The sequence below is a fragment of the Abramis brama genome (genome assembly GCF_963993115.1).
Source record: "Abramis brama genome assembly, chromosome: 7".
In the NCBI taxonomy this organism is placed as follows: Eukaryota; Metazoa; Chordata; class Actinopteri; order Cypriniformes; family Leuciscidae; genus Abramis; species Abramis brama.
Window position 1 is genome coordinate 38,258,247 of NC_139969.1, and position 26,671 is coordinate 38,284,917.

Here is a 26,671-nt window from a genome sequence, read left to right on the forward strand (position 1 = left end):
AAATGCATTAAAAAGCCAATCACAGAAATTCAGGCATTATTTTTCCCAGCCCTAGTGTCCCTACTGTTGGCAACGGGGTTGTATTTATATCACAGGGTTATATTTCTTTCATTCCATATGATGATGTTTGGAAAAAGTATATATACAAACAAGCACATAGAACACAATAAAAAAACATATTTGGAAAAGCACAGTACATCCATATCTTCATACAATTTTAATGTTTTCATCACATGAGAACACAAAAAGGTCCAACAAAATCGGACCCCAGTTAATATTTTTTTATACCTTTTTTTAATTGGCATGTCATGACACATAATAAAATGTCCAGCTGCCACTTATCAAGTGTGTAGTCAGCTCAAAACAAGAACATCCATTAAAGTATGGAGGGTTGCAAAAGTGCATGTCAATTTCATTTGATGTAAAACTGGTATACACTGTACATATTGGACACAGCATTGATACAGTAAGAGCAGGGCAATACACATCAGTCAGCCGTTGACATGCTCCTGACAGCATTTGTGTAGCCTATCCCAATGAGACAAATAGAGACAACAGAGAATAAGTTCCTTTCTTATAGAAAGAAAAATTTCCAGATACATCCAGACTTTAGCAAGCAGTAAACATTAATAACATAAATATACAAGTCATAAGTCAACATGGATGGACAGCAGTTTCTCTAACTCTGAGTGATGTCCTCGGGATCAAGAGAAGATCATTAGGAATGGAATACTGCTGCTTATGTCTTCTTCTGATTTTGCATATATTTAACATATTATTCTTTATATTTTATGTCATTAAAAAATGTAACATTTGAGCATGGTGTTCTGTCACATGAGGCGTGTGGCATCAGACATAGGCAGGCTGGGCTAGTGATGAAGGCTCAGTTTTTTCCTGATATCATTTTGGTTTGTGAGCCCAAGTTTGTCCTCATATTAGTGGAATCTGGTTGACGATTTGTTTCTTTTGTAGTATTCAAACACATTTATTTTTTTTAACAATAAAAATCAAGACTCTTTACAAGAAAAGGAAAGGCAAAACATGAAGGTTTACTTACAAATAGGTTGGCTGGATATTAAACACTGAAAATCAAACACCTACCCTCCTACCCTCAGTCTTCATTTTCTTTATAATTGTTTTGTTTTTTTTGACTGGCAAGTGCAACGCAAAAAGAAATATCCATATATTTATTGGTCACGGTGGGGTCTTGATTCTCCATCAGGCATTTCTGTTGTTAGCTGCTGTGCAGACTCAGACTGTGGTTCTGAAAAAGAAAACATATTGAGTTAATAAATATTGTAACCGATTCTCAATTCATGAGAATGAGAATGTTTCCACACTGGGTTCGTATGAACATATATTTCAACACATTGATTCTGTACAATTATGTTTTGATTTTGAAAAATACAAGATTGCTTTAGATTGCTCTTGTTTGACAAAATCAAAATATCTCCAAAAGGGATTCTGAAATTGACAGAAGAAAAAAAGAAATACAACTGTTTTTATTGCTTTTGTTTTTACATTTGTTCAAACATTATTAAAATGTGACAAATCTACAGTGGTTTAATCAAAGTGCCTGACCTTGACCAGAGTATATTTCTCTGACCTCTAGCAGCAGAACAGAGACAATGAGTCGGAAACACCTGAAGGCAATATCCTGGAAGGGAGCTTATGGAACAGCAAAAGCCTCAGGAGAGTAGCAGGACATCACTGGAATTCATTTTCTGACTCTCACAGAGCAGCATGATGTGGACACTCTTCTCTCCCTCCTAGTGTTACAGACAACTATGATGGGAAATACTGACCCAGACAGCAACATTGTGTCGGCCCAGATCTGGGCCACATCTGGAATATGTGGATTCCGCGCATACCAAATGTGGGTCGGATCTGGGCCGACACTATGTTGGTGTCTGGATGACCCAGGTGGGACTTTCGCTGGTTGGTGCGATCCAGCATTTTTAAGTGATTCCATCCATATTCAGACAGCCCACTTGGCACAATGCTGGTTGTTTTTCTGGTAAACCCAACAGGTCCAGGTCAGCGAGACGGTGGTCATTAACAAACTCCTTCACACTGCTGCCCTGGGCCCAGCAGAAAGCAATAGGGATGAAAAATTCCTCAAACTCTGGCTGGCTGTTTGAAGTAGTGGAGCTGGCGGAGACAATGCACACTAGAGATGCTGCGAAGAGGATCCAAATCTTCCCAAATAAGACAATGTCTGAATCCGAAATCGCCCTCTATACCCTCCAATAGGGCGTTATTTGAGGGGACAGCCATTTGTAGTGTTGTCCAAAACCATAGTGGACGTTATTGAGTAAACTGTCTGAATTCGCTCACTCGTTTTCATTCACCTCTTCAAGTGAACAGTATTAGTGGACTAACATAGGAAATAGTGAATGAGGGTTTAGGGGGCGATTACGGATTCAGCCAATGTCAGAAAGGCGACAGCCCATCAAAGCATCCAACAATAGTGGGAATCCCCCCAGACAGCAATATAGTGTCGGCCCAGATCCAGCCACATCTGGGGTGTGTGGAATCCACATGTACCACCAGATGTGGGCCGACACTATTTTGCTGTCTGGGCACAAGGACGCTATAATGCTTGACTTCCTCAATACCCATGCCTGGACCCCATCAAATCCCCAAATGCTCTGTCACTGGAAAACCAACTAAATTGACAGAGCATCTTGAGCACAGAGCACCAGTCCAGACTCATTCCCTTCCTGAATGCCAAGAAGTGCCCTAATTTTCCATTGCATCCACTGCTTACCCCACCAGATACACCCTGAGGCGGTTCCTCTCTGCAAACCCAATTTACAAAACATCACCAGAGAGGTGTTTCTTTTCTTTGCCAGAGAAGGGATTCCAATTAGAAAGTAAAAAGGAATCTAAGCCATCTGGTCAGCAAATTCAGAAAAGTGTTCTTTGAGATCCCCAGTCAGACTGTATGTATGCTGATTGGGGTGGTTATAAGACAGCGGCCCAGTTGGCTTTTCGGACAGACAACTGAGGAGGTGAGCAGAATAATGCAACTAGAGGCCATCGAAGAGTCCTGGAGGCCTTTGTTCAGCTTCATCATCATGTTCTCAAAATTCAACACCTCCACCTGGGTCTGTAATGACTAACTAAAAGAACTCTCGAACATTGACGTGCTGTGAGAAGCCAGCCCTTGAGAGCAAACCAGGATACGAATGCCAGGGCAATTCAGTGGTTTGTAACACCAAGACTACCATTATACAGTGAAACACCAAGCTAACAGTAATGCAGATGGTATCTCTTAGATGTTCCACAATGGGTCAGATTTGGTTAGTAAAAATCACTCCCTCTACCCTTCCATTTATCCTTTCATCTTCTGGCACTCTTTCCTGCAGCAGCGACCAATGGTGCAGATTTATCATGGTCAAATACAGTACAGTCTGATCCGATTATACTGTAACCTTGATAACTTGTGCTAATTTTGTCACAATTTCATTAGGCCACCTAGCAATCGTTAAGCACTATTACAATCATTCTGCACAGGCTACAAAGAACCACTACATCTATATTCATTTAGAAGCAAATATCCAAAGCGACTAGGGGTGGAGCGGATTGCAGTTGATCCGTGATCCGTACGGACCAAGCCCCACGTTTCGGCACGCATGTGATTTGCGGAGTAACTGCTAAATTTAGCCATCATATAGTGAAAGTTTATAATTTGGACATGTATTGTCTTGCCAATTTACACATTCAAACAATTTTAATCGTGGAAGAAGAGCCGAAATTATCTGTGTGCACAGCAAAGAGAGAGAGAGAGAGAGAGAGAGAGAGAGAGAGAGAGAGAGAGAGAGAGAGAGAGAGAGAGAGAGAGAGAGAGAGAGAGAGACGCGTTTCAGACAGCGCTCAAATAAAGAACTGATTCCTCTTTCGCGTTTCCTTGACCTTGAACGGACACATAAACACAAAATTGTCAAAATACCCGTCTAAATGACCATCTCGACAAGTATTCTCTCATTTTATGTCTTATGTGAACAGTTGAGAAAGAAACGGATGTTTTTCAGTTTTTTCGGTCCGTGCAGTCGGTCTTAAAGTGACAGCACACACCTAATATTCCTACTGTTGTCTGTGTCGTTAACGTTAATAAAACAAAAAAAATACAGCTTTAACAAAGATGAAACTATATTTAATTTATACAGTGAACAAATAGAGTTATTTTACATTTAGGCTTAATTATTAATTTCTGTACCTGAATACTACTGTTAGACTTTGTAACTTTGTTTAGTATTCATCTCTGCTTGTAATTTGTGTATTTATTCTTATTTTATTACTGACGGTTCACTTGTTTTAAATAATGTGTGAACTTTATCAGTTAGGCTAGTAGTTTTTGATGTAGTAGCTATCAAAAAACTTCAAGTGAGCTTTAAGTAATAAATGAAAAGCAAAGTTGCCCCCCACACCATATATATTTTTATTTTTTTGCTTATCCGAAAAACGATCTGATCCGTGGCTTAAAAAACGCTAATGATCCAAACCGTGAATTTTGTGATCCGTTCCACCACTAAAAACGACTTACAGAACCTTCAGGACAAACAAATTCAATTTGTTACGTGCAATTTGTTATTTTAGCAATTTTCTGGTCAACTATGATGACAGTAGGGACATTCAGGTCTGGCAAACTTGATGACACACTGGGAAAGGCTGAAGATGTCAACTTTGATATATTCTGTGTGAGGACAGGAAAGGAGCTCTCAGGAGTAGATGAAAACCTCTCTGGGAGGTGATTAGGCTTGGAGTTTGTGAGCAGAATTTGTTCGGTGTGCAAAATGCTGCCATATCTTCCTGTCTTGAACATCCTGCTTATTGAAGTCTACTGTGTCATTGGCTTGGGCTACAAGTTTCTTTCTGTAGCTTGTGAACGCTTCACCACACTGTGAAAAACACACTTAGGTTCTCTCTTACACCCCAGACAGCAACATAGTGTCGGCCCAGATCCGGCCCACATCTGGTACACGTGGATTCCACAAGCACCAGATGTGGGCCGGATCTGGTCCGACACTATGTTGCAACACATGTCTGCGCTTGGTAGGTGATGCCCTCTAGTGCCCCTTTTATTGCTTCCCTAAACAGGTCAGATGGAAGAGAGCTGGGATAAATTTGTTACACAAGGGACACTGGTATCACTTACCCAAGATCCGTTTGAAAGTAATGTAAATTATGCTTTTCTGTGATACATTACAGTAGATTGTGAGTTGTTTCATAGCGTTTATGTCATAAAATGTTAAATAATGAACAGCAGTGCAGTGTATGTTTCCTGGAAATCCTGGAAATAACTTTTTCTCCTTTTCTTTTCAACTAGTTTTCTAATTCCTCCTTTATCACACAATACAGATGAATACATCAGCGCATGAACACTACTTCATCATTGCCTTTTTGAAATGAAACATTTTCACAACAGCGTGCATCTTAACAATGCTGAAGCAAAGTATCTTTTAACCCTTTCACGCATAGTGGTCACTACAGTGGACAGCTATTAAAAAAGCATTTTCTTGAATTTGCACGGGTTTTTATGGCAAAGTTGCACATCAGCCTCTTCATTGGACCCTGGTGCATCATCCTATAAATTGCAACCAAGTGGCAAGCCTTTGTGTTTCGATTTTTTTCCCCTCCAAACCAAGATGGCCAAGGGTCAGTCAGACATGCCAAGTTGCTCCGGAATATCCACCCATTCCTTCTATCCTAGGAGACTCTTGTAGGTAAAAAAAAAATATTGCAGCATCAAGCAATATCTAATGAGTCATATCACAGTAACATTTTCCAAGTGTTGATTTTAGATTGAGAGAAAACTCTGATTAATCACATGTCCACTGTAGTGGACGTCATGCATCAATTGCTATATTTCAGCTACAATTCATAATTATAATGTGAATATTGTTTTTGAAATTTAAAACTTAAAAACTTAATCTGCAGTGACTTTTTTTACTGTAAATAAATGTACTTGTATTATTAGAATGTAATTTTCATTGACATCGAAAAAAGTCATGTGATTACATAATGTTTGACACTTGTAATGCATTACTTTACTTGTTAGATCAAAAAGTAATCTGATTTCGTAATGCATGTTATTGTAATGCGTTTTTTTACTCATAACATCAAAAAGTAATCTGATTACGTAATGCATGTTACTTGTAATGCGTTTCTTTACTCATAACATCAAAAAGTAATCTGATTATGTAATGTGTGTTATTGTAATGCGTTTCTTTACTCATAACATCACAAAGTAATCTGATTACGTAATGCATGTTACTTGTAATGCGTTTCTTTACTCGTTACATCAAAAAGTAATCTGATTAGGTAATGCACATTACTTGTAGTTAATTACTTGTTAGATCAAAAAGTAATCTGATTAGGTAATGCATGTTACTTGTAACACATTACTTTACTTGTAACATCAAAAAAGTAATCTGAATGCGTTATGCATGTTACTTGTAATGCGTTACCCCCAACACTGATCATTTCAGATGAGATTGAAAAAAACGTATCGCTAGGTTTTCTCAGAGGAGGGCTATGATAGAAATGTGCATGTCCATCTTGAACATAATCAGAATTATCAGCTAATAAGGGTAAATCTCCATACTCTGGTGCACTGGAGGGAGCATCTGAGTGGTTTCCACAGTTGTACCTTGACAGACTGTAGAAAATTCTGATGGAATCACGTCCTCATGTTCTGATATCAAAGATACGCGAAGTGCAACTTGTATGAAGTTGTATGAAGCCTTTGCAATATTTTGCATTTATATTTTTTGTATATATTTTATAGTTTTCACATGATTTGATATAATTGTATAGATTAGTTTGTTAAATTCACATACTTTATGTGTTTGATTATTGTCTTATATTTAATATATTATATCTTAAGTTTAAACCAACTTGCTCAAAACCACTCAAGTGGACATCTGAAGATCTCTTTGAAAAATTTGTAAAAAAATAAAATAAAAATCAATTCTTGTTTTTCATGCCCTAAGAGCAATAAAAACACATAGGAAAAAAATCCTGACTGAGGTTATCATAATTCATGCATGAAAGGGTTAATTCGCATTAGTAAAATTGCTAGTAAAAAGTTCACAGGAAGTTTACAGGAAGCAGAAGTGTGTCAGAGATCAAAAGTGTTTGTTTGGATTGAGCGTCTCCCAGTGGTGATGAGCAGAGAATGAGCTCGCTGATGGGCTGCAGTGAGGGTTTGTCACCGTCTCAAGACGATGTGTTTGCATACACACATCAGACCCAGCCAGAGGCGGGAACAAACACACCGCGTACTCTCACAGGACGCCGGAGTTCGTTGCTGTCTGTATCTGATCTACCTGCATCCATGTGTGTCACTCATGGGTAATATCGGAGCTTTCATTACACTTCTGTGTACAAATAATTTAGAAACATCCGAGCAATCTTTAAAAAACTGAACTCTAAAGCTTTTTTTCTTCTTCTTGTTGTGCTTCACTGTGAACTGTAAGATAGAAATCAGAGTTGATGTCAACAGTCTGTGTGATAGGAAACTATGGTTAGAAAACTGGGTTAGTTGTTTAGTCCACTGTGCATGTTGATGATAAAAAACATATTCAGGGAAACGGTTTTTCATGTTGTTGCTGTCATGAATTAGTCAGAGGATTGGCTCCATTAATTGGTTTGGGAATTCAGTAAACAATTGCTCCTTAGTATTTCAGTGCAAATACCTGCATATTATTTATTAACCACTTGTTAATATTCATCAAAAATATCTTAATTTGTGTTCCGAAGATGAACGAAGGTCTTACAGGGTTGGAACAACATGAGGGTGAGTGATTACTGACAGAATTTTCATTTTTAGGTGAACTAACCCTTTAAATCTGACAAATAAGTAACATTCATTTTTGTATTTAGGTGTGTGTTATTGTGTGAATAAGGGTGCAAAGGTGAGGTGTTTGCTGCTTTAAGAGCTGAATAGATTGAGTTTTTCCCATTGTGCTCTTGGCAGGTCAGGTCAGTAGGACTCCTCACTGAGCCCAAGGAGCTTGGTAGGGGAAAGACACAGCCCTTCATCTTCAGCTCTACACAAATAAATAAAACATCACTGTATCCATCCCTCCTGATGACCTCTGACCTCTCCGACTGAGCTGAGACGACTGCTGTGTCAAGGACTCAGAAAACTAGAGCCCACAAAAACAAACTTCACTTTCAGAAGGACAGAAAAAATAGGTACAATTCTGACAGCAAGTAAACGCACAAATAGACCCTCTTGTTTGAATTCATACTTCTGTTTATGTAAGTTCTCCATAATCTCCTGACACATCAGAAACCTGGTACAGGGTAGCAGTCTAGCGTAAGATGAACAGTTTTCTGAGATGAAAACCATGCTTAATATATTAGTGAAATTTCCGAAATTTAGGCTTGTAAATGTGGTGATGTGATAAACTATTTTCCGTCACCAGAGAGAAGTCTGTCGTTTTCACAGGAAGATATAGTTATGACATTGTGATTAAAAATTATGAGGTCAAAAAAAAAAATTTAAACATGCATGGATGAATTGTTCACAGCAAGATCTATAATGTGCATTTAGAAAATAGATAGGGTGATTTTCATTTTATTCCAACTTGGAGTCCGTGTTACAGTGTAATTACACAAGTAAGTATAGAGTAATATTAATTAACGTGTATTTAATATTCGTTTAGGTTTGGTCTGGTTTAGTGTTAGTTGCTTGTTACATCAATGCACACAATTCCCAACGCGTATAGACAACATTGAAATTGCACATGTATGAGATCATATAAAATGTATTATATTAATAACAAGCCATATCTAGTATATTTCCCAGGAGAGCTCCAGCCACTAAAAAAGGTATTCATCACAACACTAAGTTATGAATCCTCTCAGAGAGATCCACAGCTCAGACCAAACTCTCAGAGAGGCGTTTCATTGCCATGGGGTCACACGAACCTCAGTCTAAACCTACAGCCAACATGGTGTAAATCCTCTTGTTTTAACTAATTGTGGAAGGCAAAGGGGGCCACAAAACCAGTTTCCCATACTCTATAGATTATGAAACTATACATGCGATTTTTTAGAAGTGTATACATTACAAACACAATCATTAGTTCATTAGCTAATAAAGTAATTTAAGTCAAAGTCACAAGCAGAGAAAATGAACTTCGGCAGTCTATAATGTCTGGATCATACAGTTGCTCAATGGCACTTGCTTATGGTCATGAGCTCAGTTCTGCTGTCAGTTATTTGAGCCAATCATCTGAGCTGAAAATGCTATATTACAGTACAAATGATGCCATGACGACACTCCCAATGTTGTTTTGGTGTTTTGTTTCTGCTCACGTTTCACTGGCTGATATGACAGTGGTATTGGGTGTTATTCTGACATCTACTGACATGGATCATGCAAAGTTGATTGGTTAATGATGCCATTGCAGAAGCATCCTGTTTATAACCATGATTTATTTATACTAGCCAGAAAAAGGGGTGTGGCAGAGGCTGGTCATGTGATCATGGTCATCAGTGCTCTCCTCAGATCATCTCACCTGAAGCTCGGTTTGGAAGAAGAACTTCAGCGGGCACTGTGAGCAGTCGTAGATCTTGTCCTCCTGCCCATGTGCGGTGAAGATGTGCTGCTGCAGTTTACACGCCTGCACGAACACTGCAACGGGACACAACACACGTGTGAACTGCAAATATTTCCAGAAATACTGTCAGTTATGCATTTTAAAACCCTTTGCTGTAAAGGCTTATGCTTAATTTCTTGAAATTTGAAACATACAAATTGTGCCTATATAAAAGCTTGGGGTCGGTAAGATTTTTAAAAGTATCTTCTGCTCACCAAGGATGCATTTATTTGCAAAAAATAAAATTGCAACACTGTGAATTATTATAAGTATATTTTAAAATGTAATTTATTAATGTGATCAATTGTCAGCATCATTACTCCAGTCTTCAGTGTCACATGATGATTTGCTGCTCAGGAAACATTTCTGATTATAATCAAGGTTGAAAACAATTGTGCTGAATGTTTAGTCACAGAGCAAACATTTTTTTTCAATAATTTGCACTAAGTGCAAATAGTGTTAAATACTATTTATACGAAATAGCAGTGTAAATAGTTGTTAGATGCTATTTATAGTAAGTGCTAATACTAACAGACACTATGTGCACCTTTATTCCCACTATTAATTCCAGTTCAAATATTTTCTTAATTTTTATTCAAAATAAATACCTTTTTCAAGCTGATATGTGTCGGGAAAAGTGCAGATTTAAACTCTGGCCGGTCATGTCAAAACCTAACGCCTTACTCTCCACGGGTTTTCTTTTATAATTTTGTCTGGGCCAATCAGACAGTGGTGGGCGGAGTTAGTGTGAATAACCTCTGCCAACAAGGCAGGCTATTGGCACTTACATTTTTGTGTAAACTATGATATTTTTTGGGTTGTTTTTAGGATTATTTGATAAATGTAAAGTTTAAAAGAGCAGCATTTAAGTGAAACAATTTTTGTAACAGTGTATTCACTGTTTCTTGTCCTTGATTTTAATAAAAGTTTTCAGAAAACGTATTGACCCCAAACTTCTGAATACTCCTGTATATGCAAGAACAAAACAACAAATGTCAGTGATTTATTTCTTTTAGAGTTGACTTGGAGCAGATAGTGAAGAAAACAAACAAAAACTGTCCAGCATGTATTTAAACAATGTCAGTACTGTTTATAAAACATCCCATGATGCACCTCATGAAGTTGGTTGAGAGAATGAACAGAGCGAGAACAGCTGGAAACTAGACAAAGGGTGGCGACTTTGGAGAATCACAAATTCGTTAATTTGTTCATTAAAAATGTTAATAAACGTGGACAAAAATGTGGAAATAGTTATAATAAAAAAATGAGTAGGGGTTTATTTTGACAAGCCGTGTACAAACAATAAAACTACCTTTTCAGAAGGCAAAGTGAATCTTTTTGAATATTATAAAGTTGGTAGAAATGTAGACACTTAGGCCCTGTTTGCACCTGGTATTAAGATGTGTTTTGGTCGATCGGATCACAAGTGGACAACACTAAATTCAGGAGTAAACAGGGTTTAAGAGGTTTTGAGCTTGTCCACTTTTGACCACTTCCAGAAGTTGTTGAAAACACATTCGACCGGATTGCTTTCGTAGTGTAAACACTCATGTGATCGAATGTGTTCAAACAGCCACTAAACTCCGTCTTCTCTCCGTCTACTGACCTCATGAGTAACATTATGGGAAGAGCTCGAGCCAGACGGGATTTAAACTTTGTCGGCTGGAGACCCAAGTTTGGTTTGAAGATGAAAAATGTCCCAAGCACAATGTTCTCTCCATTCCTGATTTCTAACACACACTGTCTGTATCAGAGCAGAAACTAAAGCTGAAGCTCTCCGTGTGTTTTTCCGTCGTCTCCGGGTCGTTCATATGTGAATTGCTTAATTATATATGTAAATTATTTCATCCATTAGATCCAAAGATTTGAAAAAATCCATACCTTACACCTCAAAGAAATCAGGATAGAAGTGGTTGAAAATGGGCAAAAGAGACGGATTGAAACACCAGGTGCGAAATGCCTTAATGTCTATTTAACTGAATCAGACCTGGAATTAATTTTCTCCTCTTTTTCTCTCTTTTCCCCCCCAATAAAATTACTCGGTTCAAATGAGGAAAGACACATGTGCTGTTTTCCTAGCACAGATCTTACAGTTTGGCAGCATATGAAAGAGGAATTGTCACAACTAAGTGAATCAAGATGTTGGGAAACCCAAATGTTTCCAGTCCTTTGCATCATGGGAGAATCGACTCCACCTGCATCGAAACACTGCAGATGTAGCGCGGCTTTGGTTCCTTATCCGTGATTTGGCTGGCTCTGGGTAATGGTCAGTCCGGTGCTTTGAGTCATAGTGAACAGTGAGGAATAATGATGTGCTTTATTTAGAGCCACTGTAGGGACACGCTGCAAAATAAACAAGCACAGGAACGGCAGTCTGTTCTACGTGCAAAAACACTGTCTATTAGTCAACAGTGCTAATTATATTGACAATATTAATATTCATGCAGACTCTTTATTTATGCGTAGCCTGATTTCAGTCACATCTAATCTTTGAAATGGCACTTAAAACACATAGTGCCTTTAATTAAGCCATAGAGCAGCTGAATGAGTGTGTGTTTGAGTGTGCGAGTATGCAGTTATTCTCACAGGACTACTTCAAACATGCTGTTTGTTTTTAGAGACCCATATGTTTAAGGGTGGCTAGTCGTGTCTCTGAGGTAAAGAGTGAGTTCTGGTCTTCATTTGAATTTCTTACAAGGGATAAACAACTTTTGCCTTCATGCCACTGCACTGGATTTTGGATTTAGACCCAAATTAGCTTTATTAGGGTCAATGAGAACCTGTGTTTTCTAATTCAACTTACTCTGGTAACAAGATCTGGACGTGCATCTGTGGGTTTAACATCCTGAACACGAGCACAAATAAGTGATAACAAAGAACAATTTATAGAGAAAAAGATGGATGTGATTTGTTTTCAACCATGTGGAGAAAGGTTACTGGCAAACAGTAGAGTACAATTTCCATTATCGGTAACACTTTACAATAAGATTGTATTTGTTAAGTAAGGGATAATGTACATCCAGACGGTTGTTATCTCAGAATAACCTCCGACAGGGTGATGAGGATCAGGTCTTGCTTCACACTGAAGGGGTTTATTCTGAGATAACAACTGGCTGGATGTACATTATCCCGCTTATTAAACGGCTACTTGCCACATAAGTAAATATTTAGACAGGAAATATTGACTTGAGTTGAAATATTTTATTAGGTCTTTAAACGCAAAGCTTCCGCGGAGAGAGCAGTTTCAACGGCGAGTTCAAACTAGACGGACATTTAAGAGATACGGTTTAGTCATACCACTTATTACACAGAAATAATTATCACCACATAAATAATTATGGAGATAAGAGATACTGATTTGAGATGAAACGTGTACAAAACAACCGTTGTTTTGCAAAATGGCAGCAGCTGCGTTTGTATGAAACAAGAGAGAGCGAGTCCACAATACTGGATGGCATAATTAAATAACTGTACACAAAATATTGATTTAACTGAGTTTTAATACTTTATTAGCTCACCGAAAGCAAAACTTCCATGAAGAAAAAAAGTTTCCTAGAAAGAGTTTAGCACTGCGGGTGCTATTGACCAATCAGAATCAAGTATTCCACAGAGCCATGTAATAACATTAGATAATGCAATAGTTAATGTGAACTAACGGCGTAAGAACTGGTCTAATTTATGCAGGAAAACTAAAATTTTCAACCCTCATTCTGACCCTCTTTCTGAAATGTCAGTTTTTAAGGTTTGTCAGTAAACGGTCAGTGTTATGATTGGCTAATTTAATTGCATAGGAAACAGTATCATGAGACTTTTATATGAATTGACTCAATATTAAGAAACTGATAAATTATTTGGTAAAAAGTAAGGTTAAATAAAAAAATTAAAAAAAATGGGTAACACTTTATTTTACAGTGTCCTTGTTACATATGTTACATGTACTTACCATAGTAATAACAGTAAATTATGCATAATTACATGCAACTAACTAACTAACCCTAAACCAAATCCTAATCCTACCCTAACCCTATAGTAAGTACATGTAGTTGCTTAATATTACTCAGTACTTAAATATATAATTACACTGTAACAATGACACCTTAAAATAAAGTGTAACCAAAAAATGGGCTAATCTGAGCATATTTTACTTTTTAATTGTTGTTATTTTGTGTCATTTGTATTAAATGTGTTTTTCAGCCACATTCCTCTGGAAAAACAATGTACAAGACAATTAACTGTAACCACAAGTTATTTCTTTCTTTCTTTATCTAAATATTAATGGGCCTATATTTCAGAAGCCAAGCAGCATCATTGTGCACACAATTGAGTGTAAAACTGGAATGTTTTGTTGTGTAAAGTGAGACAAAAGCTCATAAGTGGCACGCAGAGTGTTTGTTCTGCGCTCAGCTTCCTCCAGGGTAAATGGAGCTACTTTCAGCTGCGGGCTGCCTGACTTCACATAGCTGTCAAATCATCCCGAGAGAGCGACACTTCTGACATGTCTCCGCTGCCTCTGGATGGCTCCTCAACTCCTCTTTTACCTCCTTCCCCCTCTCTCTTCTCTCATCCTCCCTCGCTTTGCATGATCACGCAGCGCCTGTCCTTCCCCATCCGCATTCCTTCGTTTCTGCATCCACTCTCTCCGTCTACCGTCCCGAAACAAACCTGTTCTATTAAAACTAGTCATGTTGAAATAATGAAATAAAAATGTATATAATTCCAGATTTTCCACTGGTGAATTGAAATCCTATTACTTGCGATTATTATTTGTCCCTGTAGAGGCCAGACAGTACCAGTGGAATTGGTGAGCATAAATGTTTTAGCTGGAGTCTGAGGCTGTTTTCACACTAGATTTGATTGTTTCGGTCTGTCTTCACATTATATTTGACTCTGAACCACAGTACGTTGGTGTCAACAATAGCTGCGTTTCCATTACAGATTTGCACAAAACTTTTGGGATATTTTCAAAATGTCGATAAAAAACTATTACACAATAACGGCGTTTCCATTAACCGATGTTATGCGACTAAAACATAATTTCTTTCCTCTCACGATAATCATTCCAAAAATCATGGCAACGGACGTTGTATATCCCAGCAACTAGCCATTATTTTTAATAGAAGGAGACGTAGGCGTGTTTTCAAGCATTAATGACAAGGAAAGACCTTTATACTTGTGAGCGGCACATATGAGGAGTTTCTGGGTGTTTCTCCCTCATATCTGCTTCGAGATCTTAATAAATTGTGGCATTTCTTTGTTGTTTAGAATCCAGTATTCTCGTAATACTTTTGTCTTTTAGGAGTTTAATAATGAACTCTTGTCCTCTGTACAAACACACCGCGCCATCTTTAAAGAATGATCGACTGCTATGTACGTCATGTTACCTGTAAATGCAAAACTGTTTCCATTGCTGTTTTGCACTTTTTCGAATTGCCTGAAAAACCATCTCATGCGAGCGTGAAAACCTTATTTTCAAACCGTATTTTCAGTTTGCGCAATCTGAAGGGTGATGGAAAAGCGGCTACTGAGAGTGCTAGCAGCAGCTGTTTACCACTGTAGATAAATAACAATGCAGAAGGAGATACTTGCACAGAACTATTCTCGCATCTATCTGCTCTAAATGCCATTTCTGTGCACGTTGAGAGTTGCAAGAGATGCGAACAATATGATCCGATTGCTGAAGCTTTTGCACAAATCAAATGATTCAAACTCTGATGTCAAACATGCTCGGGTCCATGCCAAATAAAGCTCTAGTGGGAAAACGCCCCTAGATTAGCGTTTATGGGTAACACTTTATTTTGATGGTCCCTTTTGAACATTCTGTTGACTATAAGTAACTTTGCAACTACATGTCAACTAACTCTTATTAGAGTATTAGTGTACTGTCTGCTTAATATCTGATAACTCTTTATTGTGATGATCCTCCAACAGACATTCTACTAACTATAAGTAACTTTGCAACTACATGTCAACTTATTCTAACCCTAACCCTACCAGTCTATTAATAATCTGCTAACACTCTAATGAGAGTTAGTAGACACATAGGTGCAACGTTACTTATAGTCAACAGAATGTGTTAAAGGGACCATCAAAATAAAGTGAAACCCGTTTATGTTATGCATGTATGCATTAAGGCTACATCTACATTAAAATGGATACATTTGGAACAGCATTTTCATTTCAAAACGCTCTCCGTCCACACTAGCGTTTTCAATCATTTTCCAAAAGTTTCTGAAAACGGCAAATTCTCCTTACTGTGCATGTGTAAAACCTCATGAAAGCTCACGGAGAGGATACAGACGGAACAGACATAAAGTTATCACACAATTCTTCTGACAGGATCATTTTATTTAGCAAAATATCTCACTATTCACTGATGCGTCCAGGTCACACTCACTCACCATTATATGTTTGGTCTAAAACGCTAAAACTGCTCTCATGTTTTGCTGCTGGACAGCAAATGCGAGTACATTTTCTGTCATCTTTGCAAGAAGAAAAAGATGTGTTTTTAAACTAAAACGTATTAGGGTGGACAAGGCGTTAATCTCATGTTTGTCATGATTTCTGCAGTGCAGATGCCAAGCTGCTCTCTCTCTCTCTCTCTCTCTCTCTCTGCTGCATGATCAATATGAGTGCGGAAGGAGATCTGGGACCTGTCTGTCAGGCGCCAACTCGAAATAAAGCCAAAATGAAAAAAAAAGAGAAAAACCCTGTAGATCAAGTCAATAAGAATGAGAGGACCAGGGAAAGAGAGAGGAAGACAAATGAAGCATGTTACTGTGGTGGCAGAAGTGTGGTTGTAAAAGATGCAGCTGAAGGATTTAAGTTATATGCTTTATGTACCTCCCAATCAGGGTTTTGATTTTATTCTGCACTGACATATAGACACACAAATATAAAAAAAAATTACCTGTGAAGCAGACAGGACACTTGAACGTGCCGCCCATCCCCTCAAAGCTGTGCTCGATGAGGTGACACTGCAGTTTTGCTGGAGAGTCGAAGGTTTGACTGCATAGTTTACATTCATGAATGAGACCTTCCTCTGGGAAAAGACAGAAAAACACAAACACAACTTTCAGATTATATGATTTATTTTAAGCGTTCTTAAATTCTTATGTAGTGAATCATGTTATTTTTTTGCACAGAAACACAAGGTCAAGAATATGAGACACTGAAGCCATCAGATGCTCATTACTTAAATATCCATGTGCGTTATCTTTAATTTTATAAGAGTTCATGGCACTCTGATTTCTAATTTACAAAGATTTTAAACAAAGACTTGCATGGGCAGAGTAAGATTTGTAAAAGTAGAAAAAAAATAATACATACATAAATGTATGGTACATGTTATGTTCTAGTCAAGTCAAGTCATCATTTATATAGCGCTTTTAACAATGTAGATTGTTTCAAAGCAGCTTTACAGAAATAAACGTATAATTTAAGGTAACAGAGATTGTTTTGGCTTTATAGCGGTTCTTTAATAAAGTTATTTTCCAGCTAAAGTTAGTTTTGATTGATTTGCTTCCGTCGCAACGATCATTTGTTATTAAATTAGGGGCCGCTAAGACGACACCATTCTCTCTACACAGACTTTAAACGCGAACCTGTGAGAAACGCTGATGGCGTTCACATGTGCATTAAGAATTGTCTCTATAGTTATGTGCGTTTGAATATATGTGCGCAGGTTTGTCATTCTCTACAAACCAAGCCTAAACAAAGTACTGGTCTTTCCTTATAAATTTTGATACAGAATTTTATTTTATTTTGTCACTTCGGGGTAGGAACGCGAAACGAATTTCCCGAAAACGCTTTATCTGTAGAGTGGTAAAGGGATCCTTCATAGGGAGAGACTAGTACTACTACCAAATACTTTTTCTCAATTGATTTGTTGACATACAATAGCTCAAATAATAAATTAGACAACTGTCATGAGTGGTTGCAATAATCACATGACGCTAAAGATGCTTCCAAGAAACAAACAGTCTATAATAATAAATCCAACAAGGAACACGTACTAGAAACTCAGGAAATATAAAACACAACCACATTAAACTTAGACGACACAAAAAAAAAGAACTGTGTGAACTGAAGGCTTAAATACACGTGGAGTAATCAACAAAAACTGAAACAGGTGCGTAACATAATCAGTAACCAACGAAACTAACAAGGGAAACAGACGGACGAGAAACAAAACTTAGGGACCGTTTGCATGTCACCGTTTTCAACTAAAAACAGAAAACTTTTCATGTGTTTTGACCATTCATTTACACAACAACAGTGTTTGGGGCCTGAGAACGCTAATTTTTTAAAAAGCGTTTCAAAGCGCAAGTTTTTGAAAACAATACCGTTATTGTCTCCATGGAAACAACAAAAACACGAATCTGTGAAAACGGTGACATCATGCGCATGCGTATTACGTGTTCAGTCTATAGGAGCGTAGTGTTTCTTTACAAAGTGACATCGCCATCTACTGGCCTGGCAACAGAATACAGCGTTTTTAGTAATTTTTGTGGATCTGTGTGAAAGGGGATCGTTCTGACAACGTTGTCATCTGTACTTTTCAAAAACGCAAAGGGAAAACTTTTCAGTTTTTAATAGCCTACATTGTTGTCATGTAAACATACCCTAAAACACAAACAAACTGAACACATACCTGACAACAACTCGAAATGGCTCAAATAAATAGAAATGTAAATTCTTCTTGAATTAAATTAATGTTTTTTTATGAACCCCAACAAACTAAAGTAAATCATTATTATGTGTTCTATATGGTATTGCTCCTAAAACCATAACAAATGATTCTGAACAGATTAAAAATATACATATTTTTTTCAGATATACATTTCATTTAAATTTATAAAAAAAAAATGGAGTTGTGCCAACATTCCACTACTTCACTAGTTTCATCACAACCTAATAAATTAGTACAGTATAAGTATTTCAAATCAACAATAGGATATGGATCAGCTCACAACAACATGAAAACATTTTATTTTAATAAACAAAAAGTATTGTTTATGTAGTACTGTTTGTCAAGGGAACATAAGCTAAAAAGTCAGCAAAATAATTAGGAATAAAGGAATTTTCCGTTTTTGGAAATTTTATTTTTCACATGTTTTTTACCCATGTTTTAAATTGCGCATTGAATTGTGTTGTGTTTTAGGGGCCATTTACACATTATTTTCAAATAAAAATGGAAAACCGTTTTGGCCATTGATTTACATGACAACAGTGTTTTGGGGGCCTGAAAACAAACTTTTGAAAACGGGTTTCAAAGTGCTGGTTTTTGAAAACGATACCGTTATCGTCTTACAATGTAAACAACAAAAACATGAATCGGTAAAAACGGTGACGTCATTGCGCATGTGTATTACGTGTTCAGTCTATAGGCGCGTAGCGGTTCTTTATAAAGTGACATCGCCATCTACTGGCCTGGCATGAATAATACCACGTTTTTAGTTGTTGTCGTGCAAATGTACCCTTAGTGTAGAAGGAAATATACATAAATAGAAAAGGTACTGGTAATTTTCTGACAACTTTTCTACACATTTTATCAGTGCAATTTAAAAAAAAAAAAAGATCTACAAAGCAAAGCATTTTTAAGTTGTGTTAAATGTGCCATTAAGTATTGCATGTGCATATATAGTGGAGTTGCTTTCCTGAAGGATATCAGAGGTGGCCTGAACTTACAGGTCTGTGTGAGCAGATGTGACTCCAGGGGAACGTGCCTCATGGGAACATCTGCTGCCCGCCGAACCCCAAGAGGAGTCGTTAGCACAGGTGGCCACAGATGGCATTCAGCACAGCGTCAACTGTGACAGGATCCTCAAACACCACTACAGCAGTCCACACACAACTACCAGTTCATTTTACATCTGTGTTCACAGCTTCACAATGCTAGGGCATTGCTAGGTGATTGTTACATTGTCTGCATGACCTTTCCAAGTCAATCGCGCCCACCTCCAAGTCTTAATATTCTGGTCTCTGTATCAGTGTAACTCTATTTGCTTTTATTGCCCTTTATATAATCCGCCAGGCAAAAATGCAAGTCTGATCACTTAGAAAAGTCTGAACAAGAGGAGCATCTTTACATCAATCGTGCTTCAGATGCACTTCTGGACAGAAGAATATGATGGTTTGAGGTACTCATGGTTGGTGGTGATAACCAGTGGATCTTTCTAGCTACACCACAGATAGGAAGAAGAACACAATTCACTATAGGGGCTTCCAGACCGAGTAGTTCTAGGAACTAGCCACCAGGATGGATCCCCGAGAACTAATGGTTCCCTTAGGAACATTTTCCTGGTTGCATTCGCAACTCTTAAGTGAAGTAAGCCGCGCTTGTTGTTGTGACTTTTATTTTGACGACAATACATTATTAGATAGAACTGTTATACATAGAAAGTAGACAGTATGGTTGACGTGTGGTTGATGTCCAGAGTTGCTAGCTGAGCAGAAATACATAATCATGTTTGGCTTGGTCCCCTCAAAGGTGCGTTGGATTTTCTCCTCAGCGTAAAGGTTAAGAGGTCCATCTGTCACTGTTTTCAATGTTCGTAGAGTCAGTTTCTGGAGTAAATATATGGGCTATAATCTGTGTGTTTACACAGCTTTTTTTTTAAATGGCGGGTGCTGGTGTTTTGCGTGCGTTCGGCCAATCATCGTACACTAACGTCACGGATAGTTCCTATTGTGCTGGTTTAGACCCGACTCTGAAGTAGGAGCTAAATTAGTTCCTCCTAAAATCATTCCCAGTTCCTGCGGTGCGAACACGCCAAAATCCAGGTACTTCCACCATTAGTTCTAGGAATTATGAAAAGGTTCCTCCGGTGCGAAAGCCCCTTATGTTTGGAATGAGTATGAATTTTTTATGTTGGAAAAAATAAGATTCTTATGTTCACAAAGACTGCTTTTTTTTTATCTAAATGATGTGATCATGAATATCATTAATATCAATAAAATCAATAAAATAACTGTTTTCTACAGTGGTATATTTTAAAATGTAACATTTCCTGTGATGGCAAAGCTCAAAGAAAAAAAAGATTGCTGAACAAATTTTGAAGAACCACATTTATTTGAGATAAAATAAAAAGTTCTGTCACAGTGGATTTGTGAGATTGCCTGATCTGCAGCGGAGACATGTGAAACGGCAGCAGATACTGACCTGAGAACAGCTCACTAGGGGGAGTCGTGCATCTATTCATACATAATGAGCCAAATTAACAGTGATTAAAACCCTGGGAATTGAACACTGACTCCTCCTCCTGTGTGTGTGTGTGTGATTTCCCTGGTGAGTTCAGCAGCTCATGTGGGACTGCCGTATCTTTATTCATTTAACGCTGAAAATAATGTAGGAGGACGTTATAAGGGAAATTTATCAAATCAAACGTTTATGATTAATGATGGTTTTGAGCTGTAGATTCACAGATTGGCAAACACACACAGACACGTGTATATACTCGCTGTAGCGTTTCTGCATGTGACCTGCGTGCAAATCTGACATCTCGTGTCTAATGAAGACAAAGGGAGAAAAACATCTTTAGTTGCATTCATACAGAATGTTCATTTTTCCAGGAGATCATTATTAATTTATTAATGTGATTCGCTGCCATATTCAAATCAGGACGGGTTTCAGAAGAAAATCAACAAGGGTGCTTCTCAAATTATTGTAGGTTATTAAAGGTAATTCTCAAATTATTATAGGAAGGGGCGATAGTAGGTTTTCAATATTAGAAGGAGCTCAGCCCTAAATGAGGGTATGAAAAAAAAAATATATATATTTAAAATAATATATATATATATATATATATATATATATATATATATATATATATATATATATATATATATATATATATATATACACATACATACATACATACATACACACATATATATATATATAGTTTGTATACATGACCAATAGAGTAGGTTCTACACTGCCTATCAAGTCAGTCCCTGGATATTGAATTAATTTCTAATTAAAGAAAGAAAAGAATACAGATATATTTTTTTAAACACTATTATTATTTTTTTACACTACATTTGTGCAGTAAAATTAACTTTAAAGAAGATCTACATTTCTCATTTTCATTCATGGAGATAACATGCAAAATGTGTCATGCTTTAGTGGAGGAAGCTTGTTTCCGCCATAGAATAAAAAATAAAAAAGGTAATTGCAACTTTTTATCTCGCAATTCTGACTTTTTAATCAGAATTGCGTAATATAAAGTCACAATTGTGTGTTATAAAGTCCGAATTGTGAGATATAAACTCGTAATTGTGTGTTATAAAGTTATAAGTTCATATCTCGCAATTCTGACGTTATAACACACAACTGCGAATTCTGAGAAATTAAGTCAGAGATGTAAACTCGCAATTGTGAGATAAAAACTCACAATTATCTTTTAAAATGTTTTATTCTGTGGCGGAAACAAGCTTCCATAGATTTCTGTCCCCTGTTGGAAAACAAAAACTTTCAACATGAAAATAACATGAAATTACCACTATAACCAGTGGATGGCAGCAGGATAGTACTCACTTTTCATTCCCTTTTCTTTTATGCGTTTTGCTTTTGGATTATAAAATACATTTTATTTATTAAATTAATGCAATTTTTAGCTAAAGCCCTCCTAAAATGGGCCAAGTGATGCCCAGGTGCTGTAAATGTGCAGTCATAAGCATACTACTAATGTAGAGTAGTTAGTTGTAATATTGTTCATGAATTACATGAATATAATGTAATAACAACAGAGGATTTTCATGCTACTAAGGAAAAACAATGTGATTGTCAAATGTTGAACAAGTTGACTGTTTAGTCATTGGCTTAATTTACTTATACATAAACAACAATAAACAATTTTGTGACAAAGAATGTCTGACTGAATGTCTGTCATTACATTACTGTCGGGTACATAGGCTTTTCAAACAGACTTTCACGGAAAGATGTGTTGAATTGTGACTGGTTTACCAAATAATCCACAGTGAAATGAACCAAACAAACAAAAATAATGCTCTACTGAGACATTCAAACAGCCTCTTTGCCAACATTAGCATCCTTATGAAGTTCAAAACGTACAGGCTGATTTTACAGCACAATGATTATGTCAAAAGATCAGAATTTTTATTTATTTCTCAATCCATGACGGGTCATTTTGACCCGAATCTCATTTTTTTTAAATAAAATAAAAATTCAGTGTTCATTAAAAAAGGGGGTCCAAGACCCTAGGACTTGTGTCTTACTTGAACCACGAATACACAAAAACATTTTTATGGATTTGTTTTGTTGAATTATTTTTTTTTTTAAGTAAATCCTTCCCTCGCGGGTCAATTTGATCCCCATAGGAATGAATGGAACGTGAGGAATGCTTCAGTTCACATAGAAAAACCTAAAAATGCTCAAAATTCAAACTAAAAATGCTAAAACTTTACCAAAAAATGATTGTCTAATGTCTACATGTGTATCTGAATGCATACTGAAGTTATCTGACTTTAGGACCCAGAGGAACAGCTCATTTGCTCTATATAGAGCTATAAGGCCATCTAGTGGCAAGAGTACGGTGGCCGAGAGAGCTCAACGCGCTGCAACTGAAGAAAACACATGCAAATAGAAAAACACCTGCAAATTAAGAAAACATCTTCATCAGTTTCACAACACATGTGTGCTCCAAATACTCACAACACAACCAAATACAGAAACGCGCTGCAAAAGTTCACAACACAAACAAATACAGAAACGCGCTGCAAATAGGACAGAACACAACGGAAATGTTTCCGGGGAACCCAATAAGTGACGGACCCGGCTGGGACGTGCTTACAGCTGTCTACTTTTATTTTTTTTTATTTTTTTTGCAAAACATACAGAGATGACACGTTTATGACATACAACTTTGTATACAATATACAAAATGTATTTACGTTCAATGTCATAAGAATACTAAAAAGAACAATGAGCTGAAGACTAAAAATAAATAAATAAATAAAGATAGAGAAAAAGAACATGAGGGAAAGACATTAATCTATACATCAGTTACATTGTACACATTTTGTCATGTTATGTTAAAATAAGTTTCATAAGAAATGTTAGAATGCAGCTAGGGTCCAAATATGAGACGGCAAGTTTTAAAGTTGAGACACTCACACACAGATATAACGCATATTTTAAAAACTTTGTTGTATAAAATGTATATTTATTTGCAACAGTTATGTTAACAGCAATAATACTATATTTCTGGTAAGAACAGCTATTCAGCTGATGGACACGCGCTGCGTTGTCATGGGAACATCCCAGGTGAAAATAATGAGGAAATTACGTTGTCTTTCGTTGCTTAGACATCCTCTGGTTGCTCCCTTCATCAACATGGCACACAAGTGCCCCGCTCCCTCCAAAGTGCCCAATTCAAGGGCTCTGCCGTTAGGGCATAGGTAAAGCTCACAAGCAATAAGCACGTCCCAGCCGTCCGTCCGTCACTTATTTGGGTTCCCCGGAAACATTTCCGTTGTGTTCTGTCCTATTTGCAGCGCGTTTCTGTATTTGGTTGTGTTGTGAACTTTTGCAGCGCGTTTCTGTATTTGGTTGTGTTGTGAGTATTTGGAGCATACATGTGTTGTGAAACTGATGAAGATGTTTTCTTAATTTGCGGGTGTTTTTTCTATTTGCATGTGTTTTCTTCAGTTGCAGCGCATTGAGCTCTCTCGGCCACCGTACAAGAGTCATGAAATATCATGTTATATTATTATTTTTCCACAAGCGGTCAGCGCAAAGACACCCAATGTAAGATATTTTGAGCTGAATTAAAAGGGTTATGCATGAAATTGTAAGTTATTTTGAGGAATGTGCTTAAATTACTATTTATTTATTGAGCAAATCTAGTCATTTAAAGGTAAATAAAAAATAACAAAAAATCTTTAATCTTTAAAAATTATTATCAAAATGAAATAAAATAAGCTTTCTGGACAAAAAAAAAAAAAGTATAATTTTTGGGCTTTTGACCCGCGAAGGAAAGCTATTTTACAAAGTGCGAGGGCAGGATGAGGGTTAAATGCAGTTCTCACTCTGCAGTGTGTTTGTGGCCAATGTGACGGGTTCATGAAGATTTAAAAATCTTTTTGTAAGTGCTTTTGTTCCAAAATGTAAGACTTTATTTGAAAAATATTAAGCAGATATACCTGAAGTCAAGCATTAGCATAATTTCAGCGCACACACACGTTTCATTTTAATACCTCTCAGCAACAGCATTTAAGCATTTTACACGCTCTTTCTTTCCTGGTCTCGCAGCGTCTCTCCGTCAGTGTGTCGGCCGCCCCGTGAGCCGCTCACACCAGGAGAGAGGAAGTTCATTAGCTCAGCTAAATCAGAATTAGTCCCTTCATTCTGACGGGCTGAACTTCATTAGACGGCCCTTCACAATCCAGCAGGGAGACGTGATGAATCAACACGGGACGATATCTTGCCTCGCACAGCAGATTCACACTTCCTCCACACCGCCCTTCCTCTCTCTCTATTCTTACATTTTCATTGAGATCAAGAAGAAATTGCTGAAAAAATGAGAAGCGAGACATTTGTATATAATCACAGGGTGAACGAGAGACAGATGCCTGCAGAATTGACATCAGCCCTGCACCAAACATGGTCAATAAAAGCCACTGGGACAAAAGCATAAGCGTTTGAAGAGATCTGGATGTTTCAGTGCCAATCTATGAAGGATTTCAATGATATCTCTTCTACATGTGAACCATACAGCAGATTTGCTTTGGCTCGTGCGCTCCTGTAGCCGCCCCACTGATGCCTGTTGCCATAGTTTCACAATTCAAAAGAGAGGCAAGAGCACCAATCAGATAAAGAACAGGACACAATTAGCAAACAAATCAGATTGTTGTGCAGCATGCCAAGTGAATGAGACGGCACGGAGGAGCAGGTCCTGTGAGATTACACGCCGGATATATCAAACTGCTCGCGTCGGATCCTGTCCTGCTATAGAACAACCAGCAAGATACAGAGATCTGAAGCAGCCATGCATGACAAGCATTATATGCCATAATGCGATACATCCTGGATGACTGATTGTTTCTTGTGCATGGCTTATCCATTTAAATTAGTAAAAACAGAAGTTCTTATCCATTTTCTGTACACGTTTCAACAAAACAATTACCCGAATGATGCTTTTCTTAAACAACAAATTTTTTTATAAAATTAAATAATAACTGATTTGAATTACCATTTATAAATGTAATAGCCCAAAGACAATTTCTCCCTGCTTCTACTACTAGTGGACTACTATACTGCTCATACTAGCTCAATTATTTATCAATTCTTAAATATGTGATGAAGTGGAATTGTAATGTAGTCAGAGATGTGGCCAAAGATGAGATAAACAAATTATCCAGTGATGTTGTAATGGAAATATTTAATATTACAGTATAGTGTTCTGTATGGAATTCCAAATCTGACAAAATAAGAAATAAATACATAAATATGTGAAGAAATGTAAAATAAATAAATAAAAATGCATAAATATATACATAAATAAATATACAAAGAAATGTAAAAAAAAAACTAAAATAAATGAGTATTTATATTTTTTTATAAATAAAATCCTTATTTATGTATTATTGTATTTTTTTTTCCATTTTTTCAGTTCCACATTTATTTATTTCTACATTTATTTATTTCCACATTTATTTATTTCTACATTTATTCATTTCCACATTTATTCATTTCCACATTTATTTATTTCCACATTTATTTATTTCTACATGTCTTTGTCCGTATGCTAATGAGGGGGGCGTGTTTTACCCCAGACATAGCAATCGAGCTGGACATGGCCGTAAAACATCGTCCAGTTGGGATTTCTAAAACATCTTGGCACACATAAACAGAAATCCCATCTTAAACAGATCATTTTGACACAGAAGCACAAACACGTGAAATGATCCACTATTAATCACATTTAATGTAAATGTGCTGGACGGAGCTTGTGTTTATTGTCGATGAGACTCACCATCAGAATGCGGAGAGAAACCAGCGCACATTTCACTGAAGTCTACATGTGGCATTT

General features: G+C 37.1%; 1 protein-coding gene across 4 annotated transcripts in view; it reads right to left on the minus strand.

The window, feature by feature from the left end:
• Positions 1–202: 202 nt before the first annotated feature.
• Positions 203–26,671, minus strand: part of LOC311086572 (zinc finger protein 521) — a 103,165-nt gene continuing 76,696 nt past the window's right edge. For all 4 annotated transcript variants that reach the window (XM_084119520.1, XM_084119517.1, XM_084119518.1 and 1 more), the window contains 3 exons: positions 16,525–16,656; positions 9,537–9,652; positions 203–1,264 (listed from right to left, as the gene is read on the minus strand). In XM_084119520.1, coding sequence (XP_083975646.1) covers positions 1,235–1,264; positions 9,537–9,652; positions 16,525–16,656 — 278 coding nt within the window. In that variant the 3' untranslated portion in view covers positions 203–1,234. The remainder of the gene's footprint in view (positions 1,265–9,536; positions 9,653–16,524; positions 16,657–26,671) is intronic.